Raw genomic sequence first — 24,642 nt, 5'->3', positions numbered from 1 at the left:
TGTTGCTGCTTGGGCAAAAATAATTCATACTTAAAACTGCACACAATAATATCATCTATCATTAAAATACAACATAAACATCAACTACCCAAACAGAAAAGCCAACTATTTAATATAATCTGAAGACAATTGTGCTCTGAACTGTGAGAACCCAATGTACAATAGTCTTCAGGATTGTTTACTACACTGAAAATACACAGGAAAATGTGTACATCAGCCAAAACATTCACAGTTGTATCGGTATTCTTTCAGCTACTTCCAGCGCTTCAGCTCAAATTGTGCCCACCGATAGTGATTTACTTGCAATTATCAATAATAACCAGACATAACCAACATTTGGAGGTTCACAACCTGCAATTTTCCTGCTGGATGTTTTTCTCAAATTCAAATAGACACAATCAAAATTGCTCGTGACTAATTCAGTTTAATGCAACAAAAGCAAAATTATGAGTTAGCACCTCTAAGAGTAATCTCAAACTCACTTCTTGCCTAACAACTCAATGGTTGACAGCATGAGTCTCATGTAGGAAAATAATTTCAAAATACCATACATTATGCTGTACTAAAACTTTTCATAATATTGGACTGGAGAAAGTACACAGACCTTGACTAAATCTCCCTAGTCTGAGTATGCTAGTTCCCATTTTCCAAAGGGGTAATAAAGGATTAAAGTACTCAGTGTATGGAAGGAATAATGTATACCATTACAGCAATACAGAAACAATATTCAACACAATTAAGTTCTCACAACCTTCTTCCCTACAATGTACAGCACACAGACATAAGCTATGGCTGTCTTCCCACCTCTGCTTCAGAAGGATTCAAGCCCCATTCCACTGCTTCTGTAGGTGCAATGACTGTCAGAGCTACTGTTTTTTCTGATGAGACTAATGGTGCCATCTCAGGTGCATGTAAGATATTCTACAGCACTAGGGATGAAAATAATTATGTCACCATCCCCATGGCAGCACTTGATATTTTTTCAAGGTCTACTGTGATTTTCAGGGTTACTTTCTAGCTTTCATAAGGTCCTTTTTCACCCTCAACAACTCCTTCATTAGGTTATGCAGTCATGTAATAACATTGCCTCCATTTCAGGAACATAGAGTTACACAGAAGAACTAGAATCCATGGAGCTTAAATCCACACAAAGAAAGCATTTACTTTTGACGTACCACAATATTTATTTTTGGACAAGACAACAAGCATAAATTAGCAACAAAACTCTGGGGCTCTTGCGGTGTATTGAAAGCATCCCCATGCCTGACCCAGGACACCTAGGTTGAAGTCTCACTTGCTCCAGAGGCACATAATGAAAAACATTTCTGAATAAGCCAATTAGAAAGTAAACTGATACTGTGATTCCCATCACCCTAAACATGCATTCCACAGACTGGTGAGGTCATTTGCATCTGGTCACTGCATCTCCAATCTCAAGTTAGATTTAAATTTAACAAGGCCTGTGACCAGCAGTGTGCCACGAGGATCAGTGCTGGGTCCACTGGTTTTTGTCATTTATACAAATGATTTGGATCTAAACACAGGAGGTATGGTTAGTAAGTTTGTAGATGACACCAAAATTGATGGTCTCATGGACATGGAAGGTGGTTACCTCAGAATACAGTGGGATCTTGATCAGATGGGCAATGGTGTGAGGAGTGACAGATGGAGTTTAATTTAGATAAACGTGAGGGACTGCATTCTGGAACAGCAAATCAGGGCAGAACATGTATACTTAATGGTAAGGTCTTGGGGAGTATTGCTGAATAAAGAGACCTTGGAGTTCAGGTTCATAATTCCTTGAAAAATGGAGTCACATGTAGACAGAATAGCAAAAGCGGTGTATGGTGTGCTTGCCTTCATTGTACAGTGCATTCAGTATAGGAATTGGGAGGTCATGTTGCCACTGTACAGGACATTGGTTCGGCCACTTCTGGAATACTGCTCCCTCCTATAGGAAGGATGTTGTGAAATTACAATGCATTCAGAAAATAATTACAATGATATTGCCAGGATTGAAGGGTTTGACCTATAGGAGAGACTGAATAGGCTGGGGCAATTTTCCCTGGAGCATCAGAGGCTAAGGGGGTGACCTTATAGAGGTTTATATAATCACGAGGGGCATGGAGAGGGTGAATAAGAAGATCTTTTCCCAAGGTTGGGGAGGGCAAAACTAGAGGGCATAGGTTTAAGGTGAGAGGGAAAGATATATAAGGGATCTGAAAGGCAACTTTTTCATGCAAAGCATGTGTGTGTGTGGAATGTGGTAGCAGAGGCTGGTACAATTACATTTAAAAGGCAGCTGGATGGCTACTTGAATTGGAAGGATTTAAGAGGGACTAAGAGGGGCAAATGGGACTAGATTTATGTAGCATATCTGATCAGTATGGATAAGTTTGACTTCAGGGTCAGTTTCCATGCTGTGTACCTGTATGACTCTACGACTGATCTAGCTTTGATATTGATCTGATCATTACTGAATTCTGTTTATGGAAGCTTAATATGGGCAAACAGTTATTTGAATTTGAAAGGACTTCATTGTGCTACATTGAGAAGTCCTAAGTTTGTGAATGTTGTGGTAGATATTCGAGTTTTTTTTTCCCTTTTCATCCATATCTAATTGAAACCAAACATACACTGACATCTAACACTAGGACCAGAACCACAATATCAACTAGTCTGAACCTTGGAATTGTTGTATATACTTTATTGGATTGTGTCATACATGGTCTCCAATTAAAACATACACATTTACAATTCCCTCAGATTCTTAGATAAAGCTTGGTGAAACCAGTGTGTCTCCACAAGAAGCACATACGAGTCTCAGCAACATAATCCCTGAATCAATCTCATATTGTGAATAAATGATGTGTACCAGCAATCCACGTTATAACAGCAGCAGCAACAACAATTATACCATGCAAACTCATGCAAGTAGTACATTCAGCAATAGTCATCCTCTAGAATGTAAACATAATACAATATCTTCAGTAAAGTCTAAGACAATTTCTCACGTCCAATTTACAAATACATATATGCTATGCAGTGTAACGCCTGCATCCTTTTATTTTGTTTTTAAATTGTGGATTGCATTAGGAGAAGGGCTGTCTTACAGAATATGACTGAGGAAGAAATTGCTGCATTTTTTAAAAATTGTTGCAACTCACTAAGTCACATTTTCAATGTAAAGGGAGGGCTCAACACTAGGGCATGACAAAGTGAGATTTGACTGGCAACAAGTGACTGATTAGCTCAAGCAACTATGACCAGCAATGGATATGAAAGGTGATCTGTCTGATGACAACTCTTTAATTGGTTCCTGGGCAGCTGATCAGCTTGTGGGTGAACCGCCTTTAGGCCTCGAGGAGGGGAGATAGTGTTCCTCTCCTTCAATGGTGAAAATATCTGAAGTTTAAGAACGCTAGTTATTTTCTTCTGCCAGCTGCTATAAACTGTTGCTTTTAAACAATTAAGTCAAAGGCTTTATAATTTGTGAATCCTTTGCTCTGTGCCTCCTGTGAAGTGGAAAAACCAGAAGGAAAAGCTCAGAGAACAAACAAACTTGGGAAATAAAAGGAACCCCTCCAGCAAATGGTGCTGTCAAACTGTAAAGCAAGTGCATGCTTTAATTGGAGACAATGTATGTCACAATCTGAAAAAGTATATGCAACAATTTGAATGTTCACAAAATGTGTGTTTTGAGATTCTGGTAATGCTGGTGCATTAGACATGTCATTGTGCGTTTACGTCTCCTCTGTCCGTAACACAAACTTTTTTTTGATTGTGTGTGCACATGTGCACATGTAAGGTGAGTATTTTTAACTAGTTATGTGTCAACTGCTCATAGTCATTTTCCTATGCTTAAAACCTGTTTAAGTGCAACAACGATTAGTTCTTGTTAATTACAGAAACTAGGTCTGCGTTTTATGTTTACTCAAATCTTTCAGACAGGTAAACTGCAAACTTTGCACAGTTTGATCTTTATTTTTTAAAACTTTTGTAACGACTTTGAGTCTATCAGGGCTCAATTTCCAGTAACTAACATCCATGCAAACATGCGAATAAAAAACAGGAATACAGTATTCAGACCCTTTGGCCAAATACTCCATTTAATAAGATCATGGCTGAACTGACTGTGTTAGGTTCGTTTGTAATCTCAAAACCACAAGCCCACCTGCCCTTGATAACTTCTTACAGCCTTGATGAAAATAATTTGTCTACCTCTACCTTAAAAACATTTGAGGGTTCTGCTTCCACCACTTTTTCAGGAAGAGCATTCCAAAGACTCACTACTCTCAGGGAAAAAAAAAATTCATTCTATTCTACATAGGCGACACATGATTTTAAACAGCAATCCCTAATTCTGCATTCTCCTAGAACAGGAAACATCCTCTCCACATCTTCTATCAAGATTCCTCAATATCTAGTACATTTCTACCGTTACATCTTACTGTTCTAAACTCCTCCATATTCAAGCCTAGCCTGTTCAACTTTTCCTTATCCAACATCAATCTTTCAATCAGTGAAAAAAGGTTTCTCTTCCTGTCATCTACCAATAAATCTAATAATCACCAGGAATACACTAATTCATCTTAAAATGGTTAGAACTTCCATTTGAGGGACAGAATTTAAGAGTTGCTCATCGTTCCTTAAACATAATTTTCCCAGGACCCTGCAACATCAATGTGAAATTGATGCATTGATTCAAACTAACAAGATGCAAGCCTTTAAGACATTACTTTCTCATGACTTTTCTGACAAATCCTGGGAATAAGAGCAACACATTCTAAATGGCAATACAACATTAAGCATTATCTTTGGTCCACAGTTGCTACGACATGCACCTAGTCAAATTTGAACAGGGACACATTTGATACATTTTCTTTCAAACCATTAGTCTCAAAGAGAGTAACTTAATTTGTGCAAGATGAAAGACTTAGAATATTCAACAGTGTCTGCTTAGGATAACTTTGAATCATAGATTATAGCAGCTAGCATAGATTACTTGCATGTTCACCTCCACAGTTGCCACATGAAGATTTCTTTCCTACTCACCTTCACATAATTCACTATTCCTGATTTTCCACTTGATTCGACTTCTGTAAAACTTGGCATATGCTTATATGTGGTCTACTCTGCCATTAACCAATCTGTCCCAAGATCTTTCTGCAAAAAAAACCTTTCCTTTCAATTTATTTTTGTAAGTACCAAAAATTTTTTTCTCTTGTCATCTAAACGACTAGTGGAAACAACTCCTTAAAATCTATATCATATATCAAACGTCTGATAATCTCCTTTCGTGGCTGGTGTCACATTATGTTTGACATACCTGTGATGTGTATGGATATGTTTTACTGTATTGAAGACATTATATAAATGCAACCTGTTAATTCAATCAAAGTGATCATTTCTTCTGTCTCGGTACACTGTAAACCTTCTCTTCAGAAACTACCTGCAGTTAGAAGGTTAAAAATCTGTGTGTTTGAGTGTTACTGGGGGCAGTCTATAATAATTTCAAATTATACTTTTCCAAATGTCTGCTAACAGCATCCTTATCCTTTTTAGCATTGGGCTACATTTTCCAAGGGGCTTCAGAAAAAGTTTTTCTGGTACATTCAAAGACACGGTCGGATGAGTCTTAAATCTTAAAGATTACGGCATTTTATCTTCAAAAGAAAAATTTCTCCATGCACACAAAGTAGATCCTTGAAAGACAATATCATGCCATAGAAGTCCATTTTGAACTTGTCAAACAATATTCTAACTGTGAGAAATTTCAACATGCCTTTGTAGAAAGACTATACAAGTACAAATGTAAAGCCATATGCTACAGGCTGCAATTGCATTTATTCCAAGCCAATTCCATCCTCCTCAAATTACAAAGTGACATCTTTTTCTCCTCCTACTTCATTGTAGGAAGTCTTTTAACCAAAAAGCAACAAAATATTTATTGCACTTAATCATATTTTACTTAAACTGTAATTCCTTCAACTGACAACTTCCTTGATCAACACTCTGTTATAATTTAAGATGAGATCAGGTTATGTTAAATCAGAATGAATGCTAATTAATTTTAAGTAACAGTTACTTCGCAAAACTGCATGAGTCACACAAAGATGCACCATCACATCTTGCAACTGGAATATACCGCTACGCCACTGAAAACCACACATACCACCTGGCTGCAGGGGACAGATTTAAATGCTTTTTCCAGCTACAAGCTACAAACGAAGACAAATTAAGTCACTCATTTAACATAGTTAAATATCTCCAGCTCAGTTCTGAAGAAGGGTCAATGGACCCAAAGTGTTGACTTTGCTTTCTCTCCGCAGGTGCTGCTAGACCTGCCAAGTTTCACCTGTAACTTCTGTTTTTGTTTCAGATTTCCAGGACTCGCAGTTTTGCTGCTGGCAAGACACCATAGTTGATTTCCTATGGGAGGCTACATAGGTGGATCCAAAACAGCCTTCCAGGCACATGCTTCTCAGACACAGAGATGCCCTTCCAGGCATTAGCTGCCTGACCAGGCGCAGGGATCCCCCGGGGCGCAAAGCCACCCCCTTCAGGCGCAGGGATCCCCCGGGGCGCAGAGCCACCCCCTTCAGGTGCAGGGATCCCCCGTGGGCACAGAGCCACCCCCTTCAGTTGCAGGGATCCCCCTGGGCACAGAGCCACCCCCTTCAGGCGCAGGGATCCCCTGGGGCGCACAGCCACCCCCTTCAGGCGCAGGGATGCCCCTGGGCGCAGAGCCACCCCCTTCAGGCGCAGGGATCCCCCGGGGCGCACAGCCATCCCCTTCAGGCGCGGGGATCCCCGTGGGCACAGAGCCACCCCCTTCAGGCGCGGGGATCCCCCTGGGCACAGAGCCACCCCCTTCAGGCGCAGGGATCCCCCGGGGCGCACAGCCACCCCCTTCAGGCGCAGGGATCCCCCAGGATGCACAGCCACCCCCTTCAGGCGCAGGGATGCCCCTGGGCGCAGAGCCACCCCCTTCAGGCGCAGGGATGCCCCTGGGCGCAGAGCCACCCCCTTCAGGCGCAGGGATCCCCCTGGGCGCAGAGCCACCCCCTTCAGGCGCAGGGATCCCCCTGGGCGCAGAGCCACCCCCTTCAGGCGCAGGGATCCCCCTGGGCGCACAGCCACCCCCTTCAGGCGCAGGGATGCCCCTGGGCGCAGAGCCACCCCCTTCAGGCGCAGGGATGCCCCTGGGCGCAGAGCCACCCCCTTCAGGAGCAGGGATGCCCCGGGGCGCACAGCCACCCCCTTCAGGCGCAGGGATCCCCCTGGGCACAGAGCCACCCCCTTCAGGCGCAGGGATCCCCCGGGGCGCACAGCCACCCCCTTCAGGCGCAGGGATGCCCCTGGGCGCACAGCCACCCCCTTCAGGCGCAGGGATCCCCCTGGGCGCACAGCCACCCCCTTCAGGCGCAGGGATCCCCCTGGGCGCACAGCCACCCCCTTCAGGCGCAGGGATGCCCCTGGGCGCACAGCCACCCCCTTCAGGCGCAGGGATGCCCCTGGGCGCACAGCCACCCCCTTCAGGCGCAGGGATGCCCCTGGGCGCAGAGCCACCCCCTTCAGGCGCAGGGATGCCCCTGGACGCAGAGCCACCCCCTTCAGGCGCAGGGATGCCCCGGGGCGCACAGCCACCCCCTTCAGGCGCAGGGATCCCCCGGGGCGCACAGCCACCCCCTTCAGGCGCAGGGATGCCCCTGGATACAGGTCGCCACGGATGGGGGTGTGGTTAAAGAGACGGGGTGTGGGAGAAGGGTGACAGGTCGCTGGCAGACGAACGGTCCCTGGCGGTCTGTGAGGGAGCGCGCTGCGTGACCGCGGGCGCGAGCCAGGGACGTTAGCAGCTGCAGAGATTGCGGCGGTGGGGTCGGGGGGGACCGGCTTAGACTCCAGCCCGATCCCGATCGACCGACCGGTATGACAGGAGCTTTCACTTCAACCGATTACTTATCTCCCTCCCCTCCCCTCCCCTCAGTCTCTCAGTATGGGGCGCCTTTCTACAGGCAGCACCAATGCCGTCGAAACGGCAATCCCATTCAATAGCTGTCTCCCTCCGCCCCAACCCTCCCGGGGTCCCTCAGCCTCACCTCTGCCCCGGCGGCGACGGCCGTTAATGAACCCCTCTCCCCTCGCTTGGACCTCCCTCCGATCTTCCGTTTGGCACGAGCCAACCTCCCCACTTCCACGCCCGGCGCATGCGCCTGCGTGGAGGGAGAAGCCGCGAGAGGAGGTGCACGAGCCCTGGGAGGGGAGGAGACGCACGCGCGCTGAGGCTTCACTGCCACCTGCCGGCACGGCAACGTCGTGAAAACCAGCTCCCGCCTTACGGCAGCTGGCTGCCAGCGGCTTCGCGCCAACATGAGGTGGTGGTGTTCTTGGTCTTAGCCGTCGAGTGCTTGGGGCAGGGGTGTGAAAGGAGGTAGCAGCAGCGTTCAGGTAAAATCGGCAGCCGTCGTTTTAAGTCTCTCATTTTGTAGATTGGGGCTACGAGGGTTGTTAGGAAGACTAGAGTAAACGGGCGGCAGTTGGATTAGGATCCCCGGATCCGGCGGTCAATGGCATTCGCCGGGAAAGGCGGACCACGTCTGTTGTCAGCCCTGAGGCTGTCAATTACTGCCCGGAACCGAGGTTGTGAGTCACTGCAGGGGGCGGAACATGGGGCCTCTCAATCACTGTATGGGGTGCGGCAATGGGACTATCAATCACCGCGGAAAACTACGGTGCGTTCAGGCGCTGAAGGGCTAGTGTCCTTGGGACTGTCGATCACTACAGGGGGTGTAGCTCACGGCGTAGTGTCATGGCGAGGGGGCGGCTTCTGTGATTGTCAATCATTGCAATGTCCTTGGCCCTGTGGCTGTTAATCACCACTGGAGGCAGGGCCATAGTGTCAATCACTGCCTGGGGCGTGCCCTAGGCTGTCAATCGCGGTATTTTTGGTCCTGTCAGTCAGCTCAGTGGATAAAGATCTGTGCCCTGTTGGTCCCTATAAAGAGAGGCGCTCTGTGGCCGTCTCCCAGGACTGTACGGCACTTGATCAGGCGGTGGGGCATTTGTCCAAGTCAATCGTTTTAAGGTGTAGGCCACTGCAGGGGTGGGGCTGTTGGCCCTGTCAATCACTGCGGGGGGTGGGGCTGTTGGCCCTGTCAATCACTGCGGGGGGGGTGGGGCTGTTGGCCCTGTCAATCACTGCGGGGGGGGTGGGGCTGTTGGCCCTGTCAATCACTGCGGGGGGGGGTGGGGCTGTTGGCCCTGTCAAGCACTGCGGGGGGGGGGGGGGGGGGGGGTGCGGCCCTGTCAAGCACTGCGGGGGGGGTGCGGCCCTGTCAAGCACTGCGGGGGGGGTGCGGCCCTGTCAAGCACTGCGGGGGGGGGGGGGGGGGGGGGGGGGGGGGGTGCGGCCCTGTCAAGCACTGCGGGGGGGGGGGGGGGGGGGGGTGCGGCCCTGTCAAGCACTGCGGGGGGGGGGGGGGGGGTGCGGCCCTGTCAAGCACTGCGGGGGGGGGGGGGGGGGGGGGGGGGGGGGGTGCGGCCCTGTCAAGCACTGCGGGGGAGGGGGGGGGGGGTGCGGCCCTGTCAAGCACTGCGGGGGGGGGGGGGGGGGGGGGGGTGCGGCCCTGTCAAGCACTGCGGGGGGGGGGGGGGGGGGGGGGGTGCGGCCCTGTCAAGCACTGCGGGGGGGGGGTGCGGCCCTGTCAAGCACTGCGGGGGGGGGGGGGGGTGCGGCCCTGTCAAGCACTGCGGCGGGGGGGGGGGGGTGCGGCCCTGTCAAGCACTGCGGGGGGGGGGGGGGGGTGCGGCCCTGTCAAGCACTGCGGGGGGGGGGGGGGGGGGGGGTGCGGCCCTGTCAAGCACTGCGGGGGGGGGGGGGGGGGTGCGGCCCTGTCAAGCACTGCGGGGGGGGGGGGGGGGGGGTGCGGCCCTGTCAAGCACTGCGGGGGGGGTGCGGCCCTGTCAAGCACTGCGGGGGGGGGGGGGGGGGTGCGGCCCTGTCAAGCACTGCGGGGGGGGGGGGGGGGTGCGGCCCTGTCAAGCACTGCGGGGGGGGGGGGGGGGGGGGTGCGGCCCTGTCAAGCACTGCGGGGGGGGGGGGGGGGGGGGGTGCGGCCCTGTCAAGCACTGCGGGGGGGGGGGGGGGGCGGGGGGGGTGCGGCCCTGTCAAGCACTGCGGGGGGGGGGGGGGGGGGGTGCGGCCCTGTCAAGCACTGCGGGGGGGGGGGGGCGGGGGGGTGCGGCCCTGTCAAGCACTGCGGGGGGGGGGGGGGGGGGTGCGGCCCTGTCAAGCACTGCGGGGGGGGGGGGGGTGCGGCCCTGTCAAGCACTGCGGGGGGGGGGTGCGGCCCTGTCAAGCACTGCGGGGGGGGCGGGGGGGGGGGTGCGGCCCTGTCAAGCACTGCGGGGGGGGGGGGGTGCGGCCCTGTCAAGCACTGCGGGGGGGGGGGGGGGGGGTGCGGCCCTGTCAAGCACTGCGGGGGGGGGGGGGGGTGCGGCCCTGTCAAGCACTGCGGGGGGGGGGGGGGGGGTGCGGCCCTGTCAAGCACTGCGGGGGGGGGGGGTGCGGCCCTGTCAAGCACTGCGGGGGGGGCGGGGGGGGGGGGGGGTGCGGCCCTGTCAAGCACTGCGGGGGGGGGGGGGGGGTGCGGCCCTGTCAAGCACTGCGGGGGGGGGGGGGGGGGGGTGCGGCCCTGTCAAGCACTGCGGGGGGGGGGGGGGGGTGCGGCCCTGTCAAGCACTGCGGGGGGGGGTGCGGCCCTGTCAAGCACTGCGGGGGGGGGGGGGGTGCGGCCCTGTCAAGCACTGCGGGGGGGGGGGGGGGTGCGGCCCTGTCAAGCACTGCGGGGGGGGTGCGGCCCTGTCAAGCACTGCGGGGGGGGGGGGGGGGGGTGCGGCCCTGTCAAGCACTTGCGGGGGGGGGGGGGGGTGCGGCCCTGTCAAGCACTGCGGGGGGGGGGGGGGGGGTGCGGCCCTGTCAAGCACTGCTGCGGGGGGGGGGGGGGGGTGCGGCCCTGTCAAGCACTGCGGGGGGGGGGGGGGGGTGCGGCCCTGTCAAGCACTGCGGGGGGGGGGGGGGGTGCGGCCCTGTCAAGCACTGCGGGGGGGGGGGGGGGTGCGGCCCTGTCAAGCACTGCGGGGGGGGGGGGGGGCCGGGGGGGGTGCGGCCCTGTCAAGCACTGCGGGGGGGGGGGGGGGGGGTGCGGCCCTGTCAAGCACTGCGGGGGGGGGGGGCGGGGGGGGGTGCGGCCCTGTCAAGCACTGCGGGGGGGGGGGGGGGCGGCCCTGTCAAGCACTGCGGGGGGGGGGGGGGGGTGCGGCCCTGTCAAGCACTGCGGGGGGGGGGGGGGGGGGGTGCGGCCCTGTCAAGCACTGCGGGGGGGGGGGGGGGGTGCGGCCCTGTCAAGCACTGCGGGGGGGGGGGGGTGCGGCCCTGTCAAGCACTGCGGGGGGGGGGGGGGGTGCGGCCCTGTCAAGCACTGCGGGGGGGGGGGGGGGTGCGGCCCTGTCAAGCACTGCGGGGGGGGGGGGGGTGCGGCCCTGTCAAGCACTGCGGGGGGGGGGGGTGCGGCCCTGTCAAGCACTGCGGGGGGGGGGGGGGGGGGGTGCGGCCCTGTCAAGCACTGCGGGGGGGGGGGGGGGGGGGGTGCGGCCCTGTCAAGCACTGCGGGGGGGGGGGGTCGGGGGGGGTGCGGCCCTGTCAAGCACTGCGGGGGGGGGGGGGGGGGTGCGGCCCTGTCAAGCACTGCGGGGGGGGGGGGGGGGGTGCGGCCCTGTCAAGCACTGCGGGGGGGGGGGGGGGCGCCGGTCCGGGGGGGTGCGGCCCTGTCAAGCACTGCGGGGGGGGGGGGGGTGCGGCCCTGTCAAGCACTGCGGGGGGGGGTCGGGGGGGGTGCGGCCCTGTCAAGCACTGCGGGGGGGGGGGGGGGGGTGCGGCCCTGTCAAGCACTGCGGGGGGGGGGGGGGGGGTGCGGCCCTGTCAAGCACTGCGGGGGGGGGGGGGGGGTGCGGCCCTGTCAAGCACTGCGGGGGGGGGGGGGGGTGCGGCCCTGTCAAGCACTGCGGGGGGGGGGGGGGGGGTGCGGCCCTGTCAAGCACTGCGGGGGGGGGGGGGGGTGCGGCCCTGTCAAGCACTGCGGCGGGGGGGGGGGGGGTGCGGCCCTGTCAAGCACTGCGGGGGGGGTGCGGCCCTGTCAAGCACTGCGGGGGGGGGGGGGGTGCGGCCCTGTCAAGCACTGCGGGGGGGGGGGGGGTGCGGCCCTGTCAAGCACTGCGGGGGGGGGGGTGCGGCCCTGTCAAGCACTGCGGGGGGGGGGGGGGGTGCGGCCCTGTCAAGCACTGCGGGGGGGGGGGGGGGTGCGGCCCTGTCAAGCACTGCGGGGGGGGGGGGGGGGGGTGCGGCCCTGTCAAGCACTGCGGGGGGGGGGGGGGGGGTGCGGCCCTGTCAAGCACTGCGGGGGGGGGGGGGGGGGTGCGGCCCTGTCAAGCACTGCGGGGGGGGGGGGGGTGCGGCCCTGTCAAGCACTGCGGGGGGGGGGGGGTGCGGCCCTGTCAAGCACTGCGGGGGGGGGGGGGGGGGGGGGTGCGGCCCTGTCAAGCACTGCGGGGGGGGGGGGGGGGGGGTGCGGCCCTGTCAAGCACTGCGGGGGGGGGGGGGGGGGGGTGCGGCCCTGTCAAGCACTGCGGGGGGGGGGGGGGGGGGGTGCGGCCCTGTCAAGCACTGCGGGGGGGGGGGGGGGGTGCGGCCCTGTCAAGCACTGCGGGGGGGGGGGGGGGGTGCGGCCCTGTCAAGCACTGCGGGGGGGGGGGGGGGGGGTGCGGCCCTGTCAAGCACTGCGGGGGGGGGGGGGGGGGTGCGGCCCTGTCAAGCACTGCGGGGGGGGGGGGGGTGCGGCCCTGTCAAGCACTGCGGGGGGGGGGGGGGGGTGCGGCCCTGTCAAGCACTGCGGGGGGGGGGGGGGGGTGCGGCCCTGTCAAGCACTGCGGGGGGGGGGGGGGGTGCGGCCCTGTCAAGCACTGCGGGGGGGGGGGGGTGCGGCCCTGTCAAGCACTGCGGGGGGGGGGGGTGCGGCCCTGTCAAGCACTGCGGGGGGGGGGGGGGGGGGTGCGGCCCTGTCAAGCACTGCGGGGGGGGGGGGGGGGGGTGCGGCCCTGTCAAGCACTGCGGGGGGGGGGGGGGGGGGGTGCGGCCCTGTCAAGCACTGCGGGGGGGGGGGGGGGGGTGCGGCCCTGTCAAGCACTGCGGGGGGGGGGGGGGGTGCGGCCCTGTCAAGCACTGCGGGGGGGGGGGGGGGGGTGCGGCCCTGTCAAGCACTGCGGGGGGGGGGGGGGTGCGGCCCTGTCAAGCACTGCGGGGGGGGGGGGGGGGTGCGGCCCTGTCAAGCACTGCGGGGGGGGGGGGGGGGGGGGTGCGGCCCTGTCAAGCACTGCGGGGGGGGGGGGGGGGTGCGGCCCTGTCAAGCACTGCGGGGGGGGGGGGGGGGTGCGGCCCTGTCAAGCACTGCGGGGGGGGGGGGGGTGCGGCCCTGTCAAGCACTGCGGGGGGGGGGGGGGGTGCGGCCCTGTCAAGCACTGCGGGGGGCGGGGGGGGGGGTGCGGCCCTGTCAAGCACTGGGGGGGGGGGGGTGCGGCCCTGTCAAGCACTGGGGGGGGGGGGGGGGGTGCGGCCCTGTCAAGCACTGGGGGGGGGGGGGGGGTGCGGCCCTGTCAAGCACTGGGGGGGGGGGGGGGTGCGGCCCTGTCAAGCACTGCGGGGGGGGGGGGGGGTGCGGTGCGGCCCTGTCAAGCACTGCGGGGGGGGGGGGGGTGCGGCCCTGTCAAGCACTGCGGGGGGGGGGGGGGGTGCGGCGCTGTCAAGCACTGCGGGGGGGGGGGGGGGGTGCGGCCCTGTCAAGCACTGCGGGGGGGGGGGTGCGGCCCTGTCAAGCACTGCGGGGGGGGGGGGTGCGGCCCTGTCAAGCACTGCGGGGGGGGGGGGGGGGTGCGGTGCGGCCCTGTCAAGCACTGCGGGGGGGGGGGGGGGGGTGCGGCCCTGTCAAGCACTGCGGGGGGGGGGGGGGGGGGTGCGGCCCTGTCAAGCACTGGGGGGGGGGGGGTGCGGCCCTGTCAAGCACTGCGGGGGGGGGGTGCGGCCCTGTCAAGCACTGCGGGGGGGGGGGGGGTGCGGCCCTGTCAAGCACTGCGGGGGGGGGGTGCGGCCCTGTCAAGCACTGCGGGGGGGGGGGGGGGTGCGGCCCTGTCAAGCACTGGGGGGGGGGGGGGTGCGTGCGGCCCTGTCACGCACTGCGGGGGGGGGGGGGGTGCGGCCCTGTCAAGCACTGCGGGGGGGGGGGGGGGTGCGGCCCTGTCAAGCACTGGGGGGGGGGGGGGTGCGGCCCTGTCAAGCACTGCGGGGGGGGGGGGGGGTGCGGCCCTGTCAAGCACTGCGGGGGGGGGGTGCGGCCCTGTCAAGCACTGCGGGGGGGGGTGCGGCCCTGTCAAGCACTGCGGGGGGGGGGGGGTGCGGCCCTGTCAAGCACTGCGGGGGGGGGTGCGGCCCTGTCAAGCACTGCGGGGGGGGGGGGGGGTGCGGCCCTGTCAAGCACTGGGGGGGGGGGGGGTGCGTGCGGCCCTGTCACGCACTGCGGGGGGGGGGGGGGGTGCGGCCCTGTCAAGCACTGCGGGGGGGGGGGGGGGGGTGCGGCCCTGTCAAGCACTGGGGGGGGGGGGGGGTGCGGCCCTGTCAAGCACTGCGGGGGGGGGGGGGGGTGCGGCCCTGTCAAGCACTGCGGGGGGGGGTGCGGCCCTGTCAAGCACTGCGGGGGGGGGGGGGGTGCGGCCCTGTCAAGCACTGGGGGGGGGGGGTGCGGCCCTGTCAAGCACTGGGGGGGGGGGGGTGCGGCCCTGTCAAGCACTGCGGGGGGGGGGGGGTGCGGCCCTGTCAAGCACTGCGGGGGGGGGGGGTGCGGCCCTGTCAAGCACTGCGGGGGGGGGGGGGGGGTGCGGCCCTGTCAAGCACTGCGGGGGGGGGGGGGGGGGTGCGGCCCTGTCAAGCACTGCGGGGGGGGGGGGGTGCGGCCCTGTCAAGCACTGCGGGGGGGGGGGGTGCGCGGCCCTGTCAAGCACTGGGGGGGGGGGGGGGTGCGCGGCCCTGTCAAGCACTGGGGGGGGGGGGGTGCGGCCCTGTCAAGCACTGGGGGGGGTGCGGCCCTGTCAAGCACTGCGGGGGGGGGGGGGTGCGGCCCTGTCAAGCACTGCGGGGGGGGGGGGGGTGCGGCCCTGTCAAGCACTGCGGGGGGGGGGGGGGGTGCGGCCCTGTCAAGCACTGCGGGGGGGGGGGGGGGTGCGGCCCTGTCAAGCACTGCGGGGGGGGGGGGGGTGCGGCCCTGTCAAGCACTGGGGGGGGGGGTGCGGCCCTGTCAAGCACTGGGGGGGGGGGGGGGGGGCGGCCCTGTCAAGCACTGCGGGGGGGGGGTGCGGCCCTGTCAAGCACTGCGGGGGGGGGGGGGTGCGGCCCTGTCAAGCACCGCGGGGGGGGGGGGGGGGTGCGGCCCTGTCAAGCACCGCGGGGGGGGGGGGGGGTGCGGCCCTGTCAAGCACTGGGGGGGGGGGGTGCGGCCCTGTCAAGCACTGGGGGGGGGGGGGGTGCGGCCCTGTCAAGCACCGCGGGGGGGGGGGGGGGTGCGGCCCTGTCAAGCACTGGGGGGGGGGGGGTGCGGCCCTGTCAAGCACCGCGGGGGGGGGGGGGGTGCGGCCCTGTCAAGCACCGCGGGGGGGGGGGGTGCGGCCCTGTCAAGCACCGCGGGGGGGGGGGGGTGCGGCCCTGTCAAGCACCGCGGGGGGGGGGGGTGCGGCCCTGTCAAGCACCGCGGGGGGGGGGGGGGTGCGGCCCTGTCAAGCACTGGGGGGGGGGGGGGTGCGGCCCTGTCAAGCACTGGGGGGGGGGGGGTGCGGCCCTGTCAAGCACCGCGGGGGGGGGGGGGGGGGGTGCGGCCCTGTCAAGCACTGGGGGGGGGGGGGGTGCGGCCCTGTCAAGCACTGGGGGGGGGGGGGGGTGCGGCCCTGTCAAGCACCGCGGGGGGGGGGGGGGGGGGGGTGCGGCCCTGTCAAGCACTGCGGGGGGGGGGGGGGGTGCGGCCCTGTCAAGCACTGCGGGGGGGGGGGTGCGGCCCTGTCAAGCACTGCGGCCCTGTCAAGCACTGCGGGGGGGGGGGGGTGCGGCCCTGTCAAGCACTGCGGGGGGGGGGGGGTGCGGCCCTGTCAAGCACTGCGGGGGGGGGGGGGGTGCGGCCCTGTCAAGCACTGCGGGGGGGGCGGGGGTGCGGCCCTGTCAAGCACTGCGGGGGGGGGGGTGCGGCCCTGTCAAGCACTGCGGGGGGGGGTGGTGCGGCCCTGTCAAGCACTGCGGGGGGGGTGGTGCTGTTGGCCCTGTCAAGCACTGCGGGGGGGGTGGTGCTGTTGGCCCTGTCAAGCTCTGCGGGGGGGTGGGGCTGTTTGCCCTGTCAATCACTGCGGGGGGGTGGGGCTGTTGGCCCTGTCAATCACTGCGGGGGGTGGGGCTGTTGGCCCTGTCAATCACTGCGGGGGGGTGTGGGCCTGTTGGCCCTGTCAATCACAAGTCCACACTGACCCTCCGAGCATCCCACCCAGATCCGTATTGTATGGTTAAAAAGTTTAGCCTTTGGTTCTTTTGCCCATTAACTTAAAACTGTCTCTAGTTTTCAACTTTTCTGCCAATGGTACATTTTTTTACCCCTATCTACTGTGTCCAGACTCTTCATTACTTTGAAAACCCGAAGGGTCTAGGCCGGAAACGTCAGCTTTCCTGCTCCTCTGATGCTGCTTGGCCTGCTGTGTTCATCCAGCTCTACACCTTGTTATCTCAAATATTCAGTGATAATGGGAACTGCAGATGCTGGAGAATCTGAGATAACGAAGTGTGGAGCTGGATGAACACAGCAGGCCAAGCAGCATCTCAGGAGCACAAAAGCTGACGTTTCGGGCCTAGACCCTCTGATAAAATGTGGAGCTGGAGGAGCACAGGCAGTATCTGAGGAGGTAGGAAAGTCAACATTTCAAGGGTCCAAACCCAAAACGTTGACTTTTTTGCTCCTCAGATGCTGTCTGACCTGCTGTGCTCCTCCAGCTCAACATTTTATCGATTCTGAATTCCAACATCTGCAGGCGTTATCTCCTAGCAGCTGTTAATCTCACTAGAAAGATCGGGATTGAGAAAGCAGGAATTGCTCTCCACTGAATGGTGTTGAGACCAGACTATCAGAAAGGAGCTTAATGGGATGTAGGCATTGCTGGTGAGAGATGCAATTTTTTTCTAAATCCCATTGACTGAGCTGCTTTCTTCAAATGCCTCAGTTTATCTATTATAGGTTTTTTTTATTCATTCACTTGTGGGATGTGGGCATTGCCGGCTAGCCAGCATTTATTGTCCAACCATTGTTGTCTTTGAGGTGGTGGTGATAGAAGGGCAGCATCCAGCTAATTAGCTCATCAAAGTTCCTTAGACAGCACTTTCCAAACCCATGACTGCTGCCACCTGGAAGGATAAGGACAGCAGATACATGGGTACACCACCACTTGCAAGTTCCCCACCAAGCCACTCACCAAACTGACTTAAAAATATACTGCTGTTCCATCTGGCTAATAGCCTATGTCACACATTACCTGAAAACAGTGGTGTCGTGCACCAATTAGAGGATGCTCAGGTGTGCAGTGGAACCCCTACTTGGTTGAAATTTCACATGGACCTTCCTTAGAAACCCACACCCCACAACCTGAGCCACCTTTTGGGTATGTGTAGTGTAACTTTCCAACTCACAAAAAGTTTTTTTTTGTGCAAGCTGCCGCTGTGCATGCGCCTTGACTCCTTCATCTGCCATCTGGATATGCTTTCGCATGCTTATTTGCTGCCAGGCAGTGGAGATCCCCAATGGAAGGCCAAGATAATAAAATGTGAGGCTGGATGAACACAGCAGGCCAAGCAGCATCTCAGGAGCACAAAAGCTGACGTTTCGGGCCTAGACCCTCTCTGATGAAGGGTCTAGGCCCGAAACGTCAGCTTTTGTGCTCCTGAGATGCTGCTTGGCCTGCTGTGTTCATCCAGCCTCACATTTTATTATCTTGGAATTCTCCAGCATCTGCAGTTCCCATTATCTCTATCCCCAATGGAAGGCTGCCTGGCAAGGAGACCTCCCCATTTTCTATCAGAGACCAAGAGTGGAGGGTGTTGCACTCAGCAGTCCCGTATAACCACAGATTGTGGTGGTTCACAGGCTCCCAGCCCAGCTGTTTATTATGCGGCTCTTTGGAGTCCATGGACCATGTATACATTGGTTGTAGACAATTGCACCCCTTTTGAAAAGTCTTTTGTTCTGCTTTCAGTTCCACTTCAGTCCATGCATCTAATCTTTGAGCATGCAGTACAGAGGCATATGTGCAAACCCATGAACCTCCTTGTGGGTCTGCTCATGTGTCTGGCCAAGCTGACTATTATGTGTCTAAACAGTGGGTTGTGGGGTGGTCATCTCTGCTGACTGTCTGCCCCTCTATAGCAGTTATGTTCATGCCTAGGCATCAATGGAGAAGGAGCACACAGTGTCCATCAATGCTCTTGATACCTTCACCTCCAACTCCATTTTGATTTAGTCCCTTCCCATTCTCCGTACCTCTCCTTCACTTTGATACTTTGCATTTCCTAAAATGGGCTTTGCTTGTAAACTTCTAACTGGCTACATGAGTGATTTACTGGTAGCAGTTAATAGTTTAAAATCAAAAAAAAATAGTGGTGGTGAGCTGGCTTCTTGAACAGATGCATTTCATTTGACATGGGTACAAGTACAACACAGTTAGGGAGGAAATTCTAGAATTTTAACCTGCAACTCTGAAGGAACAGCAGTATATTTTTAAATCAGTTTGGTGAGTTGCTTGGTGGGGAACTTGCAAATGTTGGTGTACCCATGTATCTGCTATCCTTATTCTTCCAGATGGCAACAGTCATGGGTTTGGAAATTGCTTCTAAGGAACCTTGATGAGTTACTGCAGAGCATTTTGTAGATGGTACACACTGCTGTTTCGGAGCATTGTGACTGGAGGGATTGAATGTTTGTGATACGGTGCCAGTCAAGTGGGCTCCTTTGTCCTGGATAGTATCAAGCTTCTTGAATGTTGTTGGAGTTGCATTCATCCAGACAAGTGGGGTGTATTCCATCACACACCTGACTTGTGCCTTGTAGGTGGTGGGCAGGATTTTGGGAGTCTGATGTTAGACATATCGTGCTGATCGGAAAGGAGTTCCCAGCAACAGTGAAGGAACATAGTGCCTTATATCATGAAATGATCCAAGATGCATTGTAAAACAAGAGTATGACTCTGAATCACACAAAGCAGACCAGGAGCCAATGAACGTTAGCAAGGTCAGTCTGATGAGGAAACAGGCAACAGTCGTTTGGTTCACCTAATGATTATGAAGAATAGAATATGGGGAACCTGCCAGGAGTGTTTTGGAATTTTCAAAACTGGAGACATTAAAAGCATGAATAGACATTTCAGCAGTGAATGAGCTGACACAAGAGCGAAGTCAATAATATCATTGGGGATGTAGAAGGCATTCTTAGATGGCATGAATATGAGGTCTCAGGATGGAATGTGACACCAAGGCTGAGAATAGATTGGCATAATTTTAGACTATTGTTAGGGTGGAAGACCAGTAGTTTCTTTCCAGTTCGGAATGCATGTGACCTGGAGGAAACTTGCAGGGGATGGTGTTCCCGTGTACCTGCTGCCCTTGTCTTTTCAGGTTGCACCGTTCATGCTGCTGTGGAAGGAACCTTGGTGAGTTGTTGCATACTGTTTTTTGTACCCATTGGATTTAAGACCTGAATTTAGATAGCACCTTTCACAATTATACAATGTTCCAAAACACTTCACCCCCAAATAAGTATTTCTACAGAGTATTTTATGTTGTAATGTAGAAAGCATAACCAATTTGGCATATGAGCAGCATAGTGACTCAGTGGTTAACACTGCTGTCTCACAGCACCAGAGACCTGGGTTCACTTCCACCCTCAGACCACTGTCTGTGTGGAGTTTGCACATTCTCCCCATGTTTGCATGGGTTTCCTCCGGCGCTCTAATTTCCTCCCACAGTCCAAAGATGTGCCCATTAGGTGGATTGGCCATGCTTTATTGCCCATAGTGTCCAGGGATTTGCAGCCAAAATGAATTAGCTGTAAGAAATGCAGGGATTCAGGGACAGAGGTGGGGTAAGTTTTGGGTCACATGCTCTCGAAGGGTCAGTGTGGACTTGATGAGCCAAACTGCCTACTTCCATACTGTCGGGATTCTATGAATTTACACAGAGCAAGAACTCATAAACTGAAATGATATATCTAACCAGAAAATCTGTTTTGGTAATATTGTTTAAGGGATGAATATTGAGCAGGTCACTGGAGAACTTCCCAATCTACTTCAAGAAACTGCCATGGGATATTTTAATTTATCTGTGAAGTCAGACAGGGCTCTGTCTTCATGACTGATCTGTAAGATAGTACCTCCATTACAATGCTGAAGTCTCAGTGTCGATTGCCAGCCTATCAAAGATCTTCCTTTTTATTCTTCTTCTTCCCTCTGTCCTACCTTCATGTGTTCAAAACTTACTATATTTCTAACTTGTATCAGAGATAATGGGAACTGCAGATGCTGGAGATTCCAAGATAATAAAATGTGAGGCTGGATGAACACAGCAGGCCAAGCAGCATCTCAGGAGCACAAAAGCTGACGTTTCGGGCCTAGACCCAGATCATCTCTGATGAAGGGTCTAGGCCCGAAACGTCAGCTTTTGTGCTCCTGAGATGCTGCTTGGCCTGCTGTGTTCATCCAGCCTCACATTTTATTATCTATATTTCTAACTTGTCCCAGTTCTGACAAAAATCATGTACCTAAAACATTAACTCTGTTTTCTTTCCACGGATACTGCAAACCTGCTGAGTATTTCCAACCTTTTCTATTTTTATTTCAAACTTACAGCATCTCTAGAATTTTGTTTTTGAACCTAAAGTTTCTTGTTTGTTCTCAGGAGCAGCATGGACCCAGTAATACTGAGCTACCATGACAGCTTAATCAGACGCTCAGATCTCTTACTCCTCAACCCACCCAACTGGCTCAATGATCACATCATCGCATTTGCCTTTGAATACTTTGCTGCTGAACAGTATAAGGAGCTGTCAGGCAGAGTCTGCTTCATTAGCCCTGAAGTTACTCAGTTTATTAAATGCATGGCCAGCCAGGAGGAGCTGGCAATCTTCCTGGAGCCACTAGAACTAGCGCAGAAAAGCTTGGTCTTCCTTGCAGTCAATGACAATTCTGTGCAGGCGGCTGGTGGGTCTCACTGGAGCTTGCTGTTTTACAACAGAGATAGGAACTGCTTCAGCCACTATGATTCCTGCAGCAATATGAATGAAAGTCATGCTCGTCAGATAGCAAGGAAGCTGCAACACTTCCTGGGAACCAAGTCTGAAGTGCCTTTCGGTGAGGATTCAGCACCAGTTCAAAAGAACAGCTATGATTGTGGGATGTATGTGATTTGCACTGCAGAGGCTCTTTGTGAGCAATACCTCAGGAAGGACCACAGGCCACCAGTGGTGGTTATCACCCCAGCCTATATCACCCAGAAGAGAGCTAGCTGGAAAAAACTGATTGAGCAGCTGTCAAAGAAATGATCACTTCTTTGTTTCTTTCTTGAGTGAATCTGTATGTTGATTTCTAAATGGGTTTAGCCGACTGGTTTGAGATGGACATTTAAATTTTGTTTAAAGAAGCAATCATCTTTCTCCCGATTAGGCTACTTTTCCAGGTTGGAGGATAAAAGTTGGGTAGGTTTTGCATGTGTGAGACATCATTTGTAAGGATACTTAGAAATATTGTTTCCCTCACTTTGTGACTTCTTCATTGAGACAGCTGGAGCAGCAATCATGAAAAAGACTTTCGATGATGTATTCAAACTTTCTAGAGCATGCTGGAAATATGATGCCTTACACAAAACAATTCTATCCATGTTTTCTGTTTGGTGGGTTGAGGGAGGGGTGGAGTGGATTTTACAGCATTATATTTGCCATAGTGCATTTTAAATAAGCCTATTGTTTGACAATACGCTATGGTGCTCTGCATCTCTTAAACTCACCTGCGACTGAATTATATTCAAGTGAAATTAATCTGACTTTTTCTGTTTTTAATGTTTCTTCACGTTTTGCTTGAATCTGAAAACTTTGTGACTGAGCACAACAATGGAAATTGAGTTACCACAATTGGGTATGCATTGGAGTTTAAAAGAATGAGAGCTGTTATTGAAACATTTAGATCCTGTGGAAATGTGACAGGGTTGGTGCTCAAAGAATTTTTTAACTCGTGGGAAAGACTAGAATTAGGGAACATTGTTTAAAAATAAAGGGTCTCCCATTAAAGAAAAAGGTGTATTTTTTTCTCTCAAACCATCTTGAATCTATTGAACATTTCCACAGAGAGCAGTTGGCAGAGAAGAATAGAAACTGAAAGAATTACAGATGCTGTAAATCCGAAACAAAAACAGAAATTTCTGGATAAGCTCGACAGGTCTGACAGCATCTTCGAAGAGAACTCAGAGTTAATGTTTCAGGTCGAGCAACCCTTGCTCAGAACTTCGATCTTGACCAACAAGGCATTTAAAGGGTATCGGGAGGGATAAACAGGAAAGAGGAGTTGGAGCCAGTCAGATTAATCATAATCTTATCAAATGGCAAAGCAGGCTCAGGGGCCCAATTATCTACTCCATCACCAAATTCATATGTCCAAACTTTCTCCCCAAGTTCAGCCCATCATCCCAGCAATCGGTCAAGTGAACTTTCACTGCACTGCTTCAAATGCAGTTACATCCTTTCTGAAATAAAGAGACTAAACTGAATGCAGTGCTGCAAATATGATCTTACCAAAGCCTGTACTACTGTGGCAAAAGATCCTTATTTTTATGTTCCAGTCATGTTGCAATAAACACTAATATTCCATTTTCTCTCCTAATCATCCTGCAAACTAACTTAATGTGATTCATGTACCAGAACACCAGATCCTTTTGTATCACTGAGTTCAGCAATCTTTCTTCATGTAAGTAGGACAGTGCTTTTCTCTTCTACCATGCATTTTCCCACATTATACTCCACTTGCCAAATTTTTTCCCTCTCACTCAACTTGTCTACATCCCTTTGTAGACTTCTGTCCTTCTCTCCACTTAATTTCCCTATCTGTATGACATCAGCAATTTTAGCTATTTGTCATAATGTTTATTAATAATATTTTATATTATCTTACTATTTAATCATCTGCTTTAGCTCATTCCTTTCCAGTTCCTAAAACCTATGCAACTTTTAATCTTCCAGTTTTCTACGCCTTTTTCAATCCACAGGCTTTAAGAAACCCTGAACCTGACGCCAACTGGTTGGTTACTTCATTACTAAATTCATTCACTATTTTTCAAAGTATTAGTAGAGTTCTGCCCCCGGGCCTTGCCCATCTCCTTTCCTGTCACATAGAATTTCTAAGTAACAGTAGTTGTCTAGATTTTTTTGCTCATTTTGAGACATTTCAATATTATAACTCATTAAGCAGTATTTGTAACATTTCATGCATTTTCTGACGATTTTCCAATTTCCTTCTCGAATCTCTTTAAATTGCATTATCAGTTAACATAAGATGACCCTAACACCAACTCATGGCTGCTGCGGCAGAATTAAGTTTGGGTTCCTGGCAAGGTCTGTGTCCAGTGCATATTATGGCGGCAGCAGAGGCGAGTTTTGGCCCAGAATGAGACCAGGCAAGATCAGCCCAAAGCGGACTCCTGGCGACAGTGGAGTTGAGTTTCGGCCGGTGCATTTGCAAAGTCCAGCAAGGACTGAGTGGCAGGGGCATCAGTGGAGGTGAGATAGCGCCGAAGAGAGGTGACTTTACTTCTAGTGGCAGCAGCGTGGCGAAAGGGGCTCGTGCCTGTCTACCAGGCCCATGGCGGAGCACTTAACAAGAATGACTGTAAAGTTGAACACTTTTTTTTCTGCCTTTATGTTCTATGTTTTGGGGTTTTTTTTGGTTTTAAGATGGCACTGGAAAGTGGTGACACTTCCCAATGCTTTATAACCATGTTTTGTAACAAAATACATCTGACAATAAATAAATCATATCAAATCAAATTCCTGTGATTTTTTTTCTTTTCCAGGTTTCTTTCCCTCTTCAGAAGATTACCTATTCTTACCTATTCTTGGTTATAACACCAAAGGTAGCAGTACTTTGCCTGTAGGGCCACTGTGCTAAGCTGAACGCGGACTATAAGAGTTAACCTTGAGGATGTTATGACTGAACCTGTTCCAGTCTTCCTGAAGGTATTAATAGGAATGGGAGTCCTGATTGTTTATTAACTTCACTTGCTTGTAATCACTAACATTAATTATAGTGCCCTTCCTTAGTTCAGGTAGCTCAGTACTGTGTGGAATTCTATGGATGTTGTATCTTTTTCATTATATTACTGAATCAGTAATGACATGACATGAGTTCAATTCCCACCAAAGCATCTAGTGAATTTTACTTCAATTAGTAAATAAAGGTGAAATAAAAAGCTAGTATTAGTAA

General features: G+C 55.2%; 2 protein-coding genes across 11 annotated transcripts in view; one reads left to right on the top strand and one right to left on the bottom strand.

Moving 5' to 3' along the window:
• Positions 1–8,218, bottom strand: part of myo9aa (myosin IXAa) — a 318,790-nt gene extending 310,572 nt beyond the window's left edge. For 6 of the 7 annotated variants that reach the window (XM_059640175.1, XM_059640177.1, XM_059640182.1 and 3 more), the window contains exon 1: positions 8,103–8,218. The gene's annotated coding sequence lies outside the window, so the exon portion shown is untranslated. The remainder of the gene's footprint in view (positions 1–8,102) is intronic. The other variant, XM_059640178.1, reaches the window with a different exon arrangement.
• senp8 (SUMO peptidase family member, NEDD8 specific) lies at positions 7,841–24,206 on the top strand. Of its 4 annotated transcripts, none has more exons than XM_048520499.2 (3): positions 8,272–8,451; positions 19,796–19,830; positions 21,074–24,206. In XM_048520499.2, the coding sequence occupies exons 2-3, from the start codon at positions 19,808–19,810 to the stop codon at positions 21,714–21,716; spliced, it is 666 nt and encodes a 221-aa protein (XP_048376456.1). In that variant the 5' UTR covers positions 8,272–8,451; positions 19,796–19,807; the 3' UTR covers positions 21,717–24,206. The 4 variants fall into 4 exon arrangements, with proteins under 4 accessions (XP_048376458.1, XP_048376456.1, XP_048376455.1 ...); XM_048520498.2 differs by having other exon boundaries at positions 19,683–19,830; XM_048520501.2 differs by lacking the exons at positions 8,272–8,451; positions 19,796–19,830 and adding an exon at positions 7,841–7,930.
• The last annotated feature ends 436 nt before the right edge of the window (positions 24,207–24,642 follow it).

This window comes from Stegostoma tigrinum, chromosome 36 (genome assembly GCF_030684315.1).
Source record: "Stegostoma tigrinum isolate sSteTig4 chromosome 36, sSteTig4.hap1, whole genome shotgun sequence".
In the NCBI taxonomy this organism is placed as follows: domain Eukaryota; kingdom Metazoa; phylum Chordata; class Chondrichthyes; order Orectolobiformes; family Stegostomatidae; genus Stegostoma; species Stegostoma tigrinum.
The sequence above is the reverse complement of the archived record's forward strand: the minus strand, read 5'-3'. Positions and strand labels throughout refer to the sequence as shown.